This window comes from Rhea pennata, chromosome 5 (assembly GCF_028389875.1).
Source record: "Rhea pennata isolate bPtePen1 chromosome 5, bPtePen1.pri, whole genome shotgun sequence".
NCBI classification, from domain to species: Eukaryota; Metazoa; Chordata; class Aves; order Rheiformes; family Rheidae; genus Rhea; species Rhea pennata.
The window spans coordinates 28,081,711-28,099,044 of NC_084667.1; the positions used below are offsets into that span (position 1 = coordinate 28,081,711).

Below are 17,334 nucleotides of genomic sequence, written 5' to 3' on the forward strand. Positions count from 1 at the left end.
CAAAGATTTTATACAAGTAAACATTTTGCTACAAGAAACTCTCTTTCAAACCTGAATACCCACAATTACTTCTTTTAGTAAAACTGGATAATTCTAAACTCTCTATGAAGGAAAATTTAAAAAGATTTACAATTGAGATTGATAAAAATGATTATGTTTTAACTTTACAAATGTAATGTTTTATTTTATAATGACAAATTAAAATTTTGTTTTGAAAAAACTTTTCAATTACAACTACAAATTCTGTGTTGAAATGGTCATTTTTAAGCAAAACTCAGGTTTTTATTTTTAAATATGGAGATAACCTTATAGCAGAAAATAGCTCCATAAATTCTTTCATAACTTTTATTTTTTATGAATTTTGTAAGTTTTTGCAATGTCTACTGAAGGTAAGAGCTTTCTTAATGGAAATAGCATTGTGCAAGGCATACAGCCTATCCCAGAATTGCCTCTTTTTAGAGAATGGCCAGTCCATTGCAGTTTGACAGGAAATTAAAGGGATACTGCAGTCCCAAACGTATGAATTTAGGTCTGGTTGTTTTAACAACCCCATTTAATAAGCAGCATTTTTTCTCACAGTTAATTTTGTACTGAGTTCTTATGCTTATATCATGCATCTCTTTTTAATGGCATGTTGTAAATAAGAGATTGTACCAGAAAAGGCAGCATTCTACCCAGCTACTACTTCCACACATTTTCAAACTGATCTCCTTGAATCAAAAGCAGATGACAACCAGGGAAAACAAGGAGTAATCACTCATCTTCACAAGTGTCATTTTCTGCTGTCTGCAAAACCTGTGAACATTAATATAGGCTCCCAAATTTCCTGCCAATACTTTTGCTCTGAAAAACTGGTCAACATCAGGTTTTGTTGTTATTGAAACATAATTTACTTCTCTGTCTTCCTCAAGCACAGCCAAAGACCTGAAATGTAAGGGAATATATCCCTGTTCATTCCATGCAGACACTCTTATAAGTATTTTGATACTTATTCACTACTTTGAAATTATGTACAGTATGTAAATGCACAAGCATTGAGTTAATTAGGAAGAGTAAGTTAGTAAGTTACTTTAACTGAAGTTTCCCTCCCCGGGCCTGCTTGTCATGGGACCTGCCTCATCTATATAAGGCCTTGTGCTCGTATTTTACTTTATTAAAACTCTTGTCAAGGGTTTGCTTCATTTAATATCTGCCAATTTTCTGTGTTTAGGAGCAGTTTGGCTAGAACAAAGTAATACAAAAAATCATATGGTTCCAATGTTTTTCTGCCAAGTTTTTTGCAAAGCTGGAAGCAAAATACAGAGATGCCTTTTTTCTTGTTACTGACCATTTCTTTCATCCCCTCCCTCTTTTTTTCGTATCCCTTTAAAAAACACACTGAAGTGAAGTTTGTAATTTAAGGGAAAGGAATGTAATATCTGGGTTGTAATCTGAATAACAGAATGTCCAGGTCGTGATTCTTGTCTGCATTAAATGAACTCTTTAATCAGTATGTGATCAGCGTGGTGCATTGTGTCTCAGTTAGTTCTACTGCCATCGCGCCTTGCCCTCGAGCGCAATAGGTAGGGTGTTGTTTCAGAGTGGATTCAAAGCACAGGATATCACATATGATAGTATCAGTCAGGTATGCTGACTGACTAGAACTGATTCTTAAGAGTATGTCACTTACTTAGTAGCCTCTGGTCAATGCGGGCCTCAATCTATTCAGTTAGCCATTAAGCCATTCAGTTCTTTATTCTGAATGTGGTACTGAGTGAGCCCAAACTTTGTATCTAAAGATAGTGCTAGATCCACAGCCAGGTACATATTTTCTACCTTTAGCAGCACTAAATCTACGGGGTTGAAATTGTTCGTTTGTTTTGGTTTATTTTGTATTCCCTTAGAAAGATGTACTCTTTACTGAGCAGAGCATCCAAAATCACTTATTCACATATACATGCATTCAAAACTGAAATATTCATCACATTTATTCTGTTGCCTTTGTTCATGAGTCACATTTTCAATAAGGTCATAATAAGTCTCATACCTATTATGTTGGTGTTTTTTGTGCTTCATGAATGCAATAGAAATGCAAACGAAAGGACGTATTTGTACATACAGTGATCCCATTATGTGATTCGTGCAGAGAAGACATTGGACTTGATACCAAATATCAGATAGTAAATTCTCATTTTCTTCAGTACCATAAAGAATGAACCCAGACTCGCATGCAGAAAAAGGTACATGTTGTTAGTATATTCTGTTAATATTAGAATCATTTAGAAGGAATAAAATACAGAGGCAAGCAACACTGTTTCTATTAACTTTTTCAAGAGTTAAGTCTCTTACCAAATATCCTTGGCTGCCTATTAATTTGCTAGGCAGAAGCAATAATGACAGCCTTATCTGAAAGAATGAAAATCTGTCAGCAGGACTGGTGCTTGCTACAGAGGGCAGCCCCAATGACAAAGCACAGGGAAGCTATTATGCATCTTAACGCTTGCTTGAGTGTGTTCGGTGAACTGCCTGAGGCAAGCTGTCAGTCCTGACATCCTGTATCCTTTGAGACATGCCTTGCTCAAAGAGCACTCTTGATGGCCAGAATACATTCACATGTAAGAGAAGGTCACAATGCTACAAAACTTAATCTGGTTACCTACACACTTCCATAGGTGCAAGGAAGAATTTCCTTTTGTGATAAGAGCTTCAAAGTTGGCCCTTAAAACAAAAATCAATTCAACACCAATGAAAGCAAAGTTTTTTTCAATAATATGGTAGAAAATCATCATAAATTATCTACAGAGTTTAAGATAATACATATCAAAAGCATTTATGTCACTTTCCCTTTTATTTTTCCTATGTCTTCAGATCCTCTTTCTAACATGCCCCCCTCAATAAGTTTTTCTATTGATTTACTCTATTATCTCATAATGATTTATGCTTTTTTTTCATATGAGAATTTAAATTAAGCCACTGCGCTGCTTACTAATGCTCAGCAACATCTTAAACCACTGTTCATTCAAAGAAATTTAGACCCTTTGTGCCTGGATAAATCGCTGTCAGTTGCCAGCATTCAGTCTATTGAAACTACGTTGGTCTTAATTTCAGCTTCCTCAATACCCTTTCATATCATGGCTTACATATAATAACTTCTAGATTTTTGTAATATAAAAATTGTGACCTTTTCCCTAAAAGGTGGGACATCACCTGGCCCACTCAGATGCTTAAAGTGATCCATAGGCATGTGATAATTACTTATTATTTATTTTCTATTGATGAGCCCTGGATTTTTCAGCAAAATGTATATTCTTCCCCCAAAAGCTTATGACGAAGAACAAGGAAGTGATAAATCCAACAAATGAGAGCATTCATGAGGTGAAATTAAGTGCACAGTGTAGAATTGTAGTGTAGACACTTTATTGGCAGTTATTTAGAATTTATGTAAGGTTTGTGCGAGTTATGGGGCATTAGCCTTTTAAAAAAGGAGGATATGTCATCAGGAACAATTTAGAGGCTGAGATGGCTGGATAAAAAAGAATATATACTATTCTTACAGGCAGAGGAATTGCAGGATAGCTTGGGAAAAGAATAAAATGGCATGAAAAGAGTTATTAACAATGTACAAGGAAACAAAAGTTAGAAGACAAGAGATTTAGGGTTCTAAAAACTTTAAAATAGAAAATATTGAGCTTAAATTTGAACTAGAATATGAGTAGAAGCCTGGAGGAACTGTGTGAACATGGCCAGAGCAGCTCTCAGCATTTGTGAAGCAAATAGATGGAGATGTGTGAACTCTTGACAGTCTTGAAAACCACAGCTGAAATTATAATCAAAGACAGAATTGGAGAAATATTTTGATAGAAGAAACATGGGAGTAGGATTTCGTATTAAGGTGCTTATCTTTTAATTTATGCTATCTGTTATGTATTCTGGGGTTCTGTGGAGTAAAGGGATAAAATGGCAATATTATTTGTTCATGATGTATTTATTTTCTATTCAGGTTACACATTTGTTTGATAATGGAGGGACTGTCTTCTTTGCTATATTCATGGCAATTTGGGGTAAGTCAATTTTTTTTCTTTTTCTTTTTTTTTGTTCAGCTGTCCTTTTTATATGATTACTAAGGTAATTAGGAAGATTATAGTTTTAAATATTTTTTTAAAAAAGATTATGATTTCATCACACACACTTTTTTGCTTTCATCAACATTAATTATTACTACTATAGTACTAGTAGGTTAAAATAATATTTTTTATTCTTAATGTAATGACTTTAGTGTCTTTAAGCCTGAGTTTTAAATCATGTAGGTAGAAGTCTTTTTAGAGGCAAACATGTAGGATAATTTACTGGTCTGGAGTCAATATAAAAATGACGAAGTGTAGAAAATTGTCATAGAATAAGTGAGAATGCTTTCATGGAAGCTAATTAGAGGGACATAAATGAATGATTTGATGTTAAATGTTTATAGCTATTTAACTGTTTGTATTCAAGTTCTTCATCTACATATTTCATTATGTTCACTCTGACATCACTCACACCGTGCCATGGGGCACCAAGCCAACAAGGGTGATAAACACAGAGGCCACTACTGGACAGGTGTTACCAATAACAATCTTTCCTTTCTTAAAAGGTCAGTGTAATAGTGCTGTAGAAGTCAGATGTAATGGTTTTAGCATGATGTGCCTAATAGAATAGCTTTCACTGAAGTTAATATATTGCTCCTGGAAAATAGGGAAAACTGATTTAAAAGGAGATAATTAATTTTGCTATTATAAACTTTTGCCTGTGTAAACCCTGAAAAAATAACACTATTTCCCATCCATACAACTGACTGTGTATTCAAGCCAGGGATTTGCAATTGTCAATAGAGTTGCATGGTACATAACAGCTTTATTTACATAACATATAAATAAGCAGTAATGACTCAACAGAAAAGAAAGTGAAGGATGAACTAATGTCAAAAATTTTAAAGCAGTAAAGCACTAAACAAGTAAATGACACACACACAGACATAGACACACACACACACACACGCCAAATGCACAATTAAGTCACTGAAAGCTAAGACAATATAAATATAGCTGAAAGTCACACTTCAATTGTTTACCTAAGTGATATTTCTTCATTAGTTCCTAATCTTGCTCTATAGCCTTGCAGTTACTGTTAATTAGTTTCATAAAGTCCTAAAATACATTTCACTATTAGTTAAATGATAACTGATGTAGACAGCACTGGTAGCTTCATGTCCATCTGCAAGTTTTTCCTAGAGAGGACTCTTTATGTTCTCAGGGAAGACAAGATACAAGCGTAAGGAAGAGTTTTGTTTGTGCAATAGTGCCAAGATTGTTCTCAGGAAAGATATTACAGTATATGCTAAGGAAGCTGAAAGCTGAGCACTGTTTTTCTTAATATCTGGCAGCAGAGTGGTATTGCTGTTACTTAATACAAGTGGATATGTCTCATGTTTTCAGTCTGCTATCCAGTATGCTGGAAACTGTTAGAAATCAGGTTCTACTTTTGATGGGAATTCTGATTTCATGGTAGACTCAATATAGGAATGCTAATATTACCCTTAGGCACTCAATTCCATAGTCACTTAAATATTTTTAAATAAATACCTATTTTATTCATCTGCAGTATGATAAATGGAGGCTTTTTTTTTTTTTTTTTCTGGTGTGTATACTTGTGTATGCAATTCAATCACAAGGCAAATAAACCGTATTGCAATGTTCTCGGCCACTTAGCACTGTAACTGCATCAACTTGATCCACAATCTCCAAGCTAAGTAAGGCATTTTAACAGTCACAGTAACAAACGTGTTCTATGTGAACAGTAATTTTTTCAGCACTTCATTTTGTTTATTCTGTGCTTTTACTGCTTTGTCTTTCTCATGTTCTTTCTTTAATTTTAGACATTTGTGGTAAATGCAAACAGATGAACTGTACTGTCATTTGCATTATATCACCATAACATTTACTTTTTAGCTGGATAAAACCAAAGCATGCTTTTTAGGATGTTTATGTACATGGCAGAGATAATTGGTTTCCTTCCCTGCGGAGATGAATATTTCTTCCATCTAACCTGTGCCGAAATCACTTGCATCAGTTCTACAGCTCTAGGCTGCAATGCAGATAGCAGATCGGTTTGACAGAGAAATAGAAGCTTCATCCTTTTGTTTTCTTCTTCAATAGTGATTGTAACTCTGTGTCACAGTCCATGTTACTTCAGTAGCTTCATTTTCCCCAACAAACTTCAATCTGTGAGTAATCCAAATGACCCTAATTCTGTATATCTTGTTCTCTGAGAGGAGCAAATGTGGGGAAATTAATACCCTGAGTCATTATTCAGATATAAACAGTATTTTGGGGGGTAGTTTCTCATCAAGGTAGTTAAGTTTGGCGGGGAGAGGTGCTAAACAATTTTTGCAATCCTAGTCCAATTTTGGTTTGTTAAAACATCTGTATTCTTGACCAATATCAAATGAAATTACACAAGGAAGAATTTTACCTGTGTGCTATTTGCTAATACTGCTATTAATAAAGCAGGTATAATATCCTCCAAGGAAGATTGTAGGTTGAGTGTTTCATTACAAAGAAGAGTGATACTCCGCTACTGCGCACTGCCTGTTAGGTATCACTGTATCTTGTGATTTTTGCTTGCTTTCTACAACCTCGTTTGCACAGTAATGGCTGTAAGGTAGCAGCTGCAAGATCAGTTTGGAAAAATAAGAGCATACAGATAAGGAGGGAGTGTGTAATGTGAAGCACATATCATTCTGAGGGGTAAGATGGCATCATGTCATCCATTGCAATGTCTTCGCCCGGGCACCCTGCGTTGTCTTCCCCTGCCTTGTCTGTCGCACTGGTTTTGTCATAACACATCTCTCCAAAGCTCACATCATATGGTCCAAGTGAGTTGTCTAACTGGAGAACTGAAAAGGATAATTTATTTAATGTTGATATATTGTGTGAATGATGCTTTTCCCTTTACTTAGGGTATCTCACAGTTAAGCAATCCCTTGCAGCTAAACTCTGTTGTTCTCTTTCTTGTGTACGGAGGCTGGGGGAGGGACAGATGAAGACCCATATTCAAAATCTAATGATGATAGGTGTCAAGTATCCTCTCATCAACTGTCATACAGTCCTTATTAGAGAAGTGTTTGTAGCAGGATAGTACTAGGCTGATGCTTTACCCACAGGAGAATTTTTCTGTCTTCAAGTAGAAGGGAGTAACTTTCTTGAGCTAAAAACATTGTTGCTCACATGGATTTCAAGGTAAAATGCAGCTACACGGCTAGGCTGAAATGAATCTACACTAGCTTATAAGCAACTTACATGTTTCCTTACAGGCAGGTTTTATATGATTATATACAGAACCACAAAAGAACAAAAATCTGTAGATGAGCTGGTCTCATACAAGATTCTTGTTCTCTATATATTAGTTTGCAAAATATGTGCATCCAAAATGTCCAGCCTCCCAGTTCTGCAAAAACTTTTTTTTGAGACTGCAGGAAGACTGAGATTGGTCTTTTATCTCTGTAGTGTGAAGGAAGATTATGATACTTTAAATGTTATAGTGCATCATATTGGCTGTGATACTGTCTTTTATAATAAGTAACTAGTTTTGCTGTAGGTAATACTCTAAAGTAGTTTCATTAATAGATATGATCCTAATTAAGAGTTGTGCATGAACCATTTCTATTGAACTGGAAATATTAAAAAAAAAAAAAAATACAAAAAGAGAAATTTAATTTGGTTTTGCTATATATAAATAATCTGTTTTATCATTGTGTTTTATTATAATAACTATGCTTAATATGATGATTAATATAGATTATTATTTTTTAAAAGATTCAAAGATTTAAAAAATTCTTAATTTCTCTAAATTCCAAGCCCAAGCGGTCCTAAATGATTCTAGATCATGGAGTTTATGTGGCTCATAAGTAAATTTTATCTTTAGCACAGTGGTGTTGCAGAACTCCTACATTGCTTGTTAGCATAAATTCTGTCATTCTTATGAAAACAAGTATTTTTTTCTTTACTAAGGTTTATGTTGTTCAGTGTAAACTTAATTTAAATTCTGTCTTTTCTAGATGCTCATTTTTCAACCTCTTCACAGAGGCAGATCATGGTCAGTTGACTTTTAAAGCTGTACCTAATTAGACATTCTGGCGGCTTTCAGCTGTGGCATCTAAACCACAAAGGACATATTGCCTGAGTTTTATTTTGGTTTAATTTTATATAAGAAAGAAGTTTGGTTAGCCTCTAATTGTTTAAACATTTTAGAAGAAATCCAGGAACATACAATGAATGGACAAAACCATTTGATTATACTTTAATGTAAGTTTGTACATATTCATGGAGAAGACGAAACATTCTTTTAAAGCCTCTTAAAATATATCTACTCCTGAAAACAGGTATAGTTTAATTCCTCATCCTGTAACTGAAGTTTGATCAGTAAAGAGTCTGGCTGTTTCAGTCAGTCATATTTTGGGAGAGCTGTTGGTCTATGGTTTTGAACACTCCAGTATTTTTTAGCAGATTCAGTGATACTAGGTATGTTTTTCCTGATATTTCTGAGATTAAAAAAAAAAAAATCATGAGGGGTGATAGGGAAGGAGGAGGAGTACGATTAAGGGAAGAATTGGTTATAAGCTAAAATTTAAAAATAATAAGTTTGTCAGTAAAAAGGTACTTCTAGTGAAGTTGATGGTATGATTCTTAATAATTCAGTAAGACCAAACTATTTAAAGAGCGCTAAACAGGAAAAAAAAAAAGCAGTTTTACGCATAACAGTTTGCTATTCCTTACCTGGTTCACTTCTTGTATCATCATAAAGTCGTCTGTGGGAAAATGATTCAGAACTTTTCTTCCCACAGATAAAATATCCAATCAGACCAAATAACACAAATCCCAAAATGGTTCCTAAAATGACACCAAATATTACTCCTCCTTTGTTGGTTTTCTCTAGAAGAGAAAGGGAGAAAAAAGACAGTTGAATCAGAATAATAAATTTATAATATTAGATATTTTACCCTCACTTTATACCAACTGAGGATTTTGTGGACTGAGAGTCTGACTGTCTGAAATGCTTTGTGGTCTGCAACTAAATTAGCTTCCCTGGAGAAATGATGTGCCTTTATAGAAGAAAATAGAAAAGTCCATGATTTCAAGGCAAGAACTATGATTAAAAAAAAAAAAAAAAAAAAAAAAAAAAAAAAAAAAAAGTTTTTAGTGAAAAAAAGCTTCCTGGTTGAATTACAGAATCAAACCCTACCATCTAGTTTTAAAAAACTAAGCAACAATCATTGTTTAGGTGTAATTATTTCTGTTCAAGCCAGTAGTTAAAACTACAGCCTCTGAATTTCAAGTGTTTACATTTTAAAGTACCAATGTTGAGTATCCATCCAGAAGTCTAGTAATGCTTTCTTCACTTGTTCAGTTAGCAAAATAACTGCATTCTTCCAGGATTTCCCTCAGATTCCTTAAAATTTCTTCAGGGTATTCTCCTTTTTTTTGGAAATGAACTTGCTTCCCCCCACACACTTCCTTTTCAGTCTTGTTATCTAAAAATCATGTATGTCATAATTCTTAGAATTGTGATGGGAAACATGAAAGCATGATGCTCCTTCAGTTCTTAGTACAAATTGTACTGTACTGGATATGATGGATAAGCCTTACAGGCCTATCTAAAAGCATGAAAGCTAATTAATGGCCAAAATGTACTGTTTCGTAATCTTCCATTTGTTTTCCTGAAGACATAATTCAGAACAGCAGGATAGAAAAGTGCCATGACAATTTTATACTCCATTGTTTTCCCACGCATAATCAACTTAATAAATGTAAAATGAGCAATTCCTCTGGAAGTGTTTTTAAGAAGTCACTTTTGGTCATAAAATTTCTGAGCTTTAGTTGATGTATTATGCATTTTTAATTTTATTTCTGCACTTCTGCTTTGCAGTTCCACTCTAGTGTGAACAAACAATACATACAGTTTTTTCATCTCTTGGGAATGTAAAAAAACAAATAGCAAATTATTTGAAAATTCTTTTTATTTGGCACTCCCATCAGTGCTACTCCACATTGATGAACTCCAGGGAAGTGGAGATTTGGTGTTGCAGGATTGTATGGAACTGTGATTTTATGCTGACATAATAAAAGTGTAAAAAGAGTCAGCTGATTATACCTAAAGTGTCAAAGCACTCTGAAAAGGTACCTGTGCATTTTATTTTTGATTTCAGGTGAATTTTAATTTTGGTCTGTACTAAATCACGTATTACTTCACGCATCTTGTGGAACTTTCCATTCATTGAAAAAAAAAAAAAAAAAGGTTTTTGAGCATTATAACTGCATTAAAGCATAAAAGCATTTATAAAAGCATTATAACTTTATTAAAACTATGGGAATTTTAGTTAGATATTTACCTCCATTGGTATCTTTTGAATTAGATGATGTAATAGAGGTGTTGGTAAAATGTTGGTTCATCACTGTTGTCTGTTGAATTGGATTGAAGTCTGTCGTAGGACTGTCATGCTTCGTGGAGGACGACGTTGGTGGGCTGCCAGTAGATGATGATGCAGGGGTTGTGGAAGAGCTCTTCCTGGAGAGCGTCACAGCAGAGTGCATGCTGTAGGAGGTGTTGCTTGGTGTCACGGGGGGCAGCATACCTGTAGGAATAGCTGCAGCACTTCTGGGCACTGTGGAAAAGTCACCCTTTGTTGTAGGCGTCGCTGAAGACATCGTGATTCTACTGAAGGTGGTGGCAGAGTTATTTATTCCTTCTTTTGATACTGTAGTGACATTTGGGAATAAAATAGTGTCACCAGTGGATCTCAGAGGTGTACTGTTTGTTTGATTGTTTCTCTCTGCTCTTTTCGTTACACTTCCATTGGCAGTTGTCAGTGCAGTGTGACTTACAGTAGAAAGATTTATGGCGCTAGTCATATGTCGAACAGATCTATGTGTAGTTACTTGGACCATAGACTGATTGTTACCTGTAATTGAGCTATTTTTATTAATTGTGTCTCTTACTGTTGTGCTCTCAATATTGTTCATAGTGCAGTGCAGTATTGCTAGCAGAAAAAATGAAACCATTCCACAGGAGTGTTGCATTATATTGACTTCAAAGTTTGTTTTGTTAAGTAGCGAACCTGCAAGAAATTCACTTTTATGTATTATTTCGTTTGCAAAACAAATCAGATAAGACTCAAATAAACTGCTAAAAATTTAGTGTTACTCTGTTGAAGTTGCTGTATCCACAGTACCATGTGTTGATGTTGAAAACATTACTGAGTGTTAATAATGTCCTGAAGCAATATTAATGAACAGCAGAAAACTCTTTGCTCAAGAATATTCCCTACTTGGAAGGGAATAATGTAAAACAGCTTTGCTATAGAATGACATAATGATACATGCTCGAATAGCATGCACTAGGCAGTGTTTTCTGGTGAGGTAGCACTGTTGAGAGTATACTAAAGAAAGTTATATGCCATTGTCAGGAAATACAATTGTTACATTTAGTGCTGAAATATGATGGTCAGTGTTTTGTGACCTGAGCAATGAGTACTGTATGAATGCTGCAAGGAGCAAACTGAAAGCTAAATCAGCCCAGGGATTATTAGTGGTAGTGAATTTGTGATATACAAACTACTTTTCCTATAGAAAACTGGAAGCTTCGTATTATCCACTAATTTTCAAACGTTAAATGGAAAAAAAGTGAGGCAAGTTCGTTTCTAAGCCCCTTCATTATAGCAGGTATGCTGTTCAGTGTGTATCTGTGGAGATTTGGTTTGGTTTGGGTTTTTTGAGTAGGAAAGAGAGGTTAAGATCATGCTGCTTTTAACTCACCAGTATAATCTCATGTGCCAGCACGGTAAAATGTATGGCTAAGTTATATCTTCAGCATCGTTAAGTAACTAGCTGTCTGTGTACGTGGACATCTAAAAAACTGAGGTTTATACTTGGAAGAAATAACTTTATTTTCTTCACGTTCTGCTTCCCACACTGTTTTGTGTTTTTCCCTATCTTTTTTTAATGTACCTGTGGATTTTCCCTAACTTAGCTTCCTTCTATATGACAAAGGGGCAATGGAAAGTACAAGCATCCAGCTATGGGGGATGTGTCTTCAATGGACAGATGATAATTAATTATGTCAGTATGTCATTTTGTATCTATCTTATTCCTTTTGTACTCTATTCTTATATGCCTCTGAGTTCAGTGGTTAGAAGATGGGATCATTATTTGGAATATATGTCTATTTATAAAATGCCATTTAATCTACTTGTTAACATATTTTTTACCTCTCCAGGCTGCTTGTTTCCTAAGAAGTCATCAGTTATATGTCAAGAAGTATTTATGCTTGAGAAATATTTATAATTTATTTAGCAAAAACTAAAAGAGAAAGCTTCTCTTTCATTATCCTTCAAACTCAGGATTAAAAAATAAAAAGGGTTTTGGTTACCAGTTCTAGTTATGTTTGTGGTTTGAGTGATGCACCTTCATGTGACTATGGAATGCCATGCAATCTGAGTATTGATCTTTTTTTTTTTTTTTTTTTTTTTTGATCAGTATTAAAAACAGCTATAAAGCAATGAAGGAAGAAAAAGCTAATAGATTTTACAAGATCTTCAAACACGTGCATTCATCTTAACAGTACTATTATTTTTATGCTGTAGCATGATCTTGTCTCCTGTGTGTTAGTAGTCATGTGAGTGAACAAAGTGAGTCTTGTTATATTTTTTTATTTACGCTTGACTGTAACTTAAATCTATATAGGGAAATTCCCATCAGTTCACTTTTATTGCATTTGCTATTTCTAGTGCAGTGTACTAAGGAGTCAGCATCCATTCTGAACAAATTCTTTGTGTTTTCGTATGTATGATTTGCTAATTTTTGTAATTTTCTTTTTGGGGACAAAAGAGGAGAAACCTCCTTGCTGTGAAGATTGTATGCTGTAGTTCTGAGACTATTAAGAACTGCACTTCTTGGAAACCTTTTTGCGTATAATAATTAACTGTTCTTTTTTTAGTGCAACATTCATGCAGTTCATAGAGTTCAGAAAAACACTGAAGTTCTTGAAAGAGACTCATTGGCCTTAGAACTTAATGTGCAAATAATGCTGTTCCAGGAAAACAGCAATACTATAGATTAGCCAAAATGTGAGGAACAGAAGAACCTGAACCTCAAGTTACCTAGATTTACTTATAGTCTAATATATATTTCAGGAAGCTATGAATAGACTACTAGCAAAAGCTTACTCCCCCCTTTTGATTCACTGGTGTTGACATTAATCAGTACTAACTCAATGGAAAATGGTAAAGCAGATGTAGCCTGAAGTGGAAATGCTATCTGTGTGGTATTTGACTGCAGTTTAATATAGGGATTCCTAAGCTAGCTTTAATTTTATTTAATGTGAAGAATGATGTTTTGCATGGTATGGTCACCACCAAGTGGAGTTTGCACTCTGCTCTTGGTTCTGTGCTGCTAGAGCCAGATTTCATCTGAGATAGCTAAGAGCAGCTGAGTAAAAGAAAAGCCAAACAGAGGAAGGCTGAGCTTTCTTCTTTGATGTGGCCCTGTTTGAAGTCAGTAGTAATTCACCACAATATGGGTGCAATTTCCTTTAAAAGACTCTGCAATGTGAACCTCAGTATGGATTGCGTCTATACTAGGAAAAACTGCAGCCCAGTTGTGAAAGATGCGTACATAGAGGTGCTGAGGACTTGACATCCATGCTTTACAGATTTCTGGAGGGGGTTATTTTGGCCTGGCCCTCATCTCCCCCCATGGACTGAACACTCATTAGCAGCTGGCAAACATCAGGTCCCTCATGGAGCGCATCACTTAGTTTACTGACAGGAGCCTACTCTGTGCTACAAATATCTTGTTCATTCTGGTGTTAATTTAAAACTAAGTTTTCTTTACAGAAAAAAAGTATTCAATATGAAACTCTTAATGGATATATTTGTACATCTACACCCCTACACTCTGGGTGAAGTCCTGGTCCCATTCAAGTCAAGCCTTCTTGAGGCTTAAGTGAGTTCTCCTGGGACCGGTGGACATCATGATGAGGGTTGCAATGATACTATATTTGGTTTTGTTTTCCTTAAGTTACTCAGATTTGCCCTCAATATTTCTGCAATTTCTGAAAAGAATGACCAAATTTATTCTTAAACGATGATTTTCATATAAATGTATATGCAGGGTATGATAAGTATTTAAAAATGCAGAGATTTTTGGTACTATAAATAAAACAATTGCAATATGTTTTCCATGAATATAGCCCCCCACCTGCCAGTAATAAACATAATGTCTGCAAACGTTCTGCAACTGTCAAGAAAATAATCTTTTAACCACCTTATGGGGAGATAATATCTTCAGAACTATACATTTTGAAATCTTCATAAATGGAGCCTTGTGCCATTTTTCTTCCTCATAATTATGATTAGAATATATTTTAATTTATATAGTAAACAGTGTCACGAGCAAGGTATTAATGGCACTTCTGTGTTTCTTCTGGTCTGGAATAAGATGTTCATATCTGCAGCACTTTCTGTGATTTTTTTTTTACCATATCTACTGTTCATTTTAAGCTTTATAAAACAGATTATTTTTACCTTTGCATCAGTACTCTAAAAATAGAGGGAAGAACTATAGAAAAAATATAGAGAGGTTTTCTTCAAAAATTCAAAAAGAATTGATAGCAGATGGTGGTCCTGGAATTATATTGGATGTTTGTTCCTGTGCCTGTTTGCTCCAAAATACAGATTGCTTTCCAGAGATTAGATATTTTAAGTCTAGTGAGCAAGGAGTATAAAATTATGAAGCTTAAGTTATTCATTTATTGTATTGAGAAAATAATGTATATGTATATTTTAGAAATGTTGTAAAAAGGGAATTAAATCTTAATTTTTTTAATAATTGTGACAATTTTTCCCCTCTATAAATAGCCAGCAGCCTCACAAGTACGTATTTACTGGCAGAACTTCTGAGCCTTGCATTTCCTGTTCGCTTTAGGTATAACTAAACTTGTCAGAAGCAGTAACTATATAGCAGTACCTTTCCTTACAGAAATTTTTTAGAAGGTAACATACACAGAATACCCCTGTCCCACCTGAAAGCATTTGAAATGAACTCTGGACTGACTCTGAGAGAAATTCTATACTTGCTTGATAAGGAGCATTAATGTCAACTAAAGAAAAACATGAATTTGAGTGAATTATTATCGTTGTTTATGGTTGTTACTTTAACTTTCGAATGGCAAAATATTTTTTCATTTGTTTAATCAGTTTAGGTTTAGTTTAATTTTAGTTTAGTTAGTTGTTGATTTCTCAGAAATACACGCCAAGGAGAATTTGGCTACGACAGTACTGATCATTTTCCCTCTACTACATAAAAAGAGCCCTGCGATTGTTAATCAGATTCACTAATAAGCATACGAAAAGCCTCACTTACCTGTGAGCTCTACAAAACTTGCAAGTACCTGTCGAAATACTGCTGTGGCACAGAGTGCAATTAGGCTGGTAGGAACACTCGAATGCAGGTACTCTAAATGTGACAGTGTCGCACTTGTCAGGAATGCGCGGTGCAAGTGAGGTGAGGTGGGGCAGGGCTTGACTCAACACCGCCGAGCACCTGGGAACCAGACTGACCGGCTTCACTGTTGTCATGCTTGAGCTCTGTCATTATAGAGCTCACAAAAATTGCAGTATTTATGGTAAAGTGGATAGGTAGTACTTACTACTTAATTATTTTGAAAATCTTTGAACTGATGTTTCAAAAGGGGAACTGTTTTCTGAAAACTATAAAAACTATTGTTCTGTGTACTAGACAGCTATTATTTTAGCAAAAGATAGCTTTTTATTATCACAGTTTCTTCCTGTACAGTTTTTGCAGATAAAATGGGAAAAGGTGTGTCTTCTACAGAGTCAAGCATTAAAATGAGTTATGTTAAGAAAAATACACTGTTGGAAATGGGTCTGATCCTATCACCCAATATGTTCAGAATTGCAGTAATTCAAAGTAACAATCTAAACCCAAATTTTCTGAATTTATCCAGAAACACAGATATCGGTAATTTTTGCTTTGAAATACTTAAAATGAGATACAAATCTGAACATTACAACTCGCCTTTCTGCAAGTTTTATATAAATAGTATTAGATTAAGGTAAAAATAAGAAAAGCCAAGCATATCATATATAGCTTTTTATATGCTGATCTGTTCAACATGTGAGGGTTTTTTTACCCTTTAATCCTTTGTGCATATTTATTCTAGACTGGCATGCAGTGAAGAGAGACTCAGAAGTGCTTTGGTGTTGCCTGATTGTTTGAGTGGAATGCTGTGATACTGTTATCTGTTTCCACTTTAAATTTTTAAAAGATCAAGTGCAAATACTGTTTCATAACTCCTTCTAAGTGTCTCCAGTTACTCAATTAGTAGCCATAATCTTCATCTGCAGTATGTTTAAACCTTTTATTGATAGTCTTGCATATAATATCTTCATATGCAAAAAAAAAAAAAAAAAAAAAAAAAAAGTGTACTCCCTTGAGGGTGTAATGTTTGCTAATCAAAAATTTATCATAAATTTGGAGTTTTCTACAAAAAAAAAAAAAGTTATTTAAAAAGAACAGATCTGCCTGGAGAGCCTTACCTCTTTCAGCCAGAGTGGAAGTATCAAGCAGACAGATCTGTATTATGTCACTGGTACTCACTGATTTTGGCCACCATGTTAACTTCAGCTCTTGGAAAAACAGATTCAATTGCCTGTAATTGTAAGGGAGCCTCCTTTGGAAATGAATTCTTTTATTTCACAGAATCACAGGATCAATAAGGTTGAAAGGGACTTCTGGAGATCATCTACTCCAACCCCCTGCTCAAGCAGGGTCACCTAGAGCATGTTAGACAGGGTTGCATCCACGTGGGTTTTGAATATCTCCAGAGAAGGAGACCCCACCACCTCTCTGAGCAACCTGGTCCAGTGCTCTGTCACTTTTACAGTAAAGAAATTCGTCCTACATGCAGGCGGAACTTCCTGTGGTTCAGTTTTTGCCCGTTGCCTCTTGTCCTGTCACACGGGACAACTGAAAAGAGTTTCTCCCCATCCCCTTGACACCCTCCCTTCAGGTACTTATACACATCGATAATATCCCCCCTCAGTCTTCTCTTCTCCAGGCTAAACAGGCCCAGCTCTCACAGCCTTTCCTCGTAGGGCAGATGCTCCAGCCCTCTGATCATCCTCATAGCCCTATGCTGGACTCTCTCCAGTAGCTCCATGTCTGTCTTGTACTGGGGAGCCCAGAACTGGACGCAGTACTTGAGGCTTCACCAGGGCTGAGTAGAGGGGCAGGATCACCTCCC

The 17,334-nt window shown here is 35.3% G+C and overlaps 1 protein-coding gene across 1 annotated transcript in view; it reads left to right on the forward strand.

Annotated features, from left to right (window-relative positions):
• Positions 1-17,334, forward strand: part of ANO3 (anoctamin 3) — an 84,922-nt gene that overhangs the window by 48,865 nt on the left and 18,723 nt on the right. Inside the window, exon 13 of the mRNA XM_062576686.1 lies at positions 3,980-4,040. Within this exon, the coding sequence (XP_062432670.1) occupies positions 3,980-4,040 (61 nt within the window). The remainder of the gene's footprint in view (positions 1-3,979; positions 4,041-17,334) is intronic.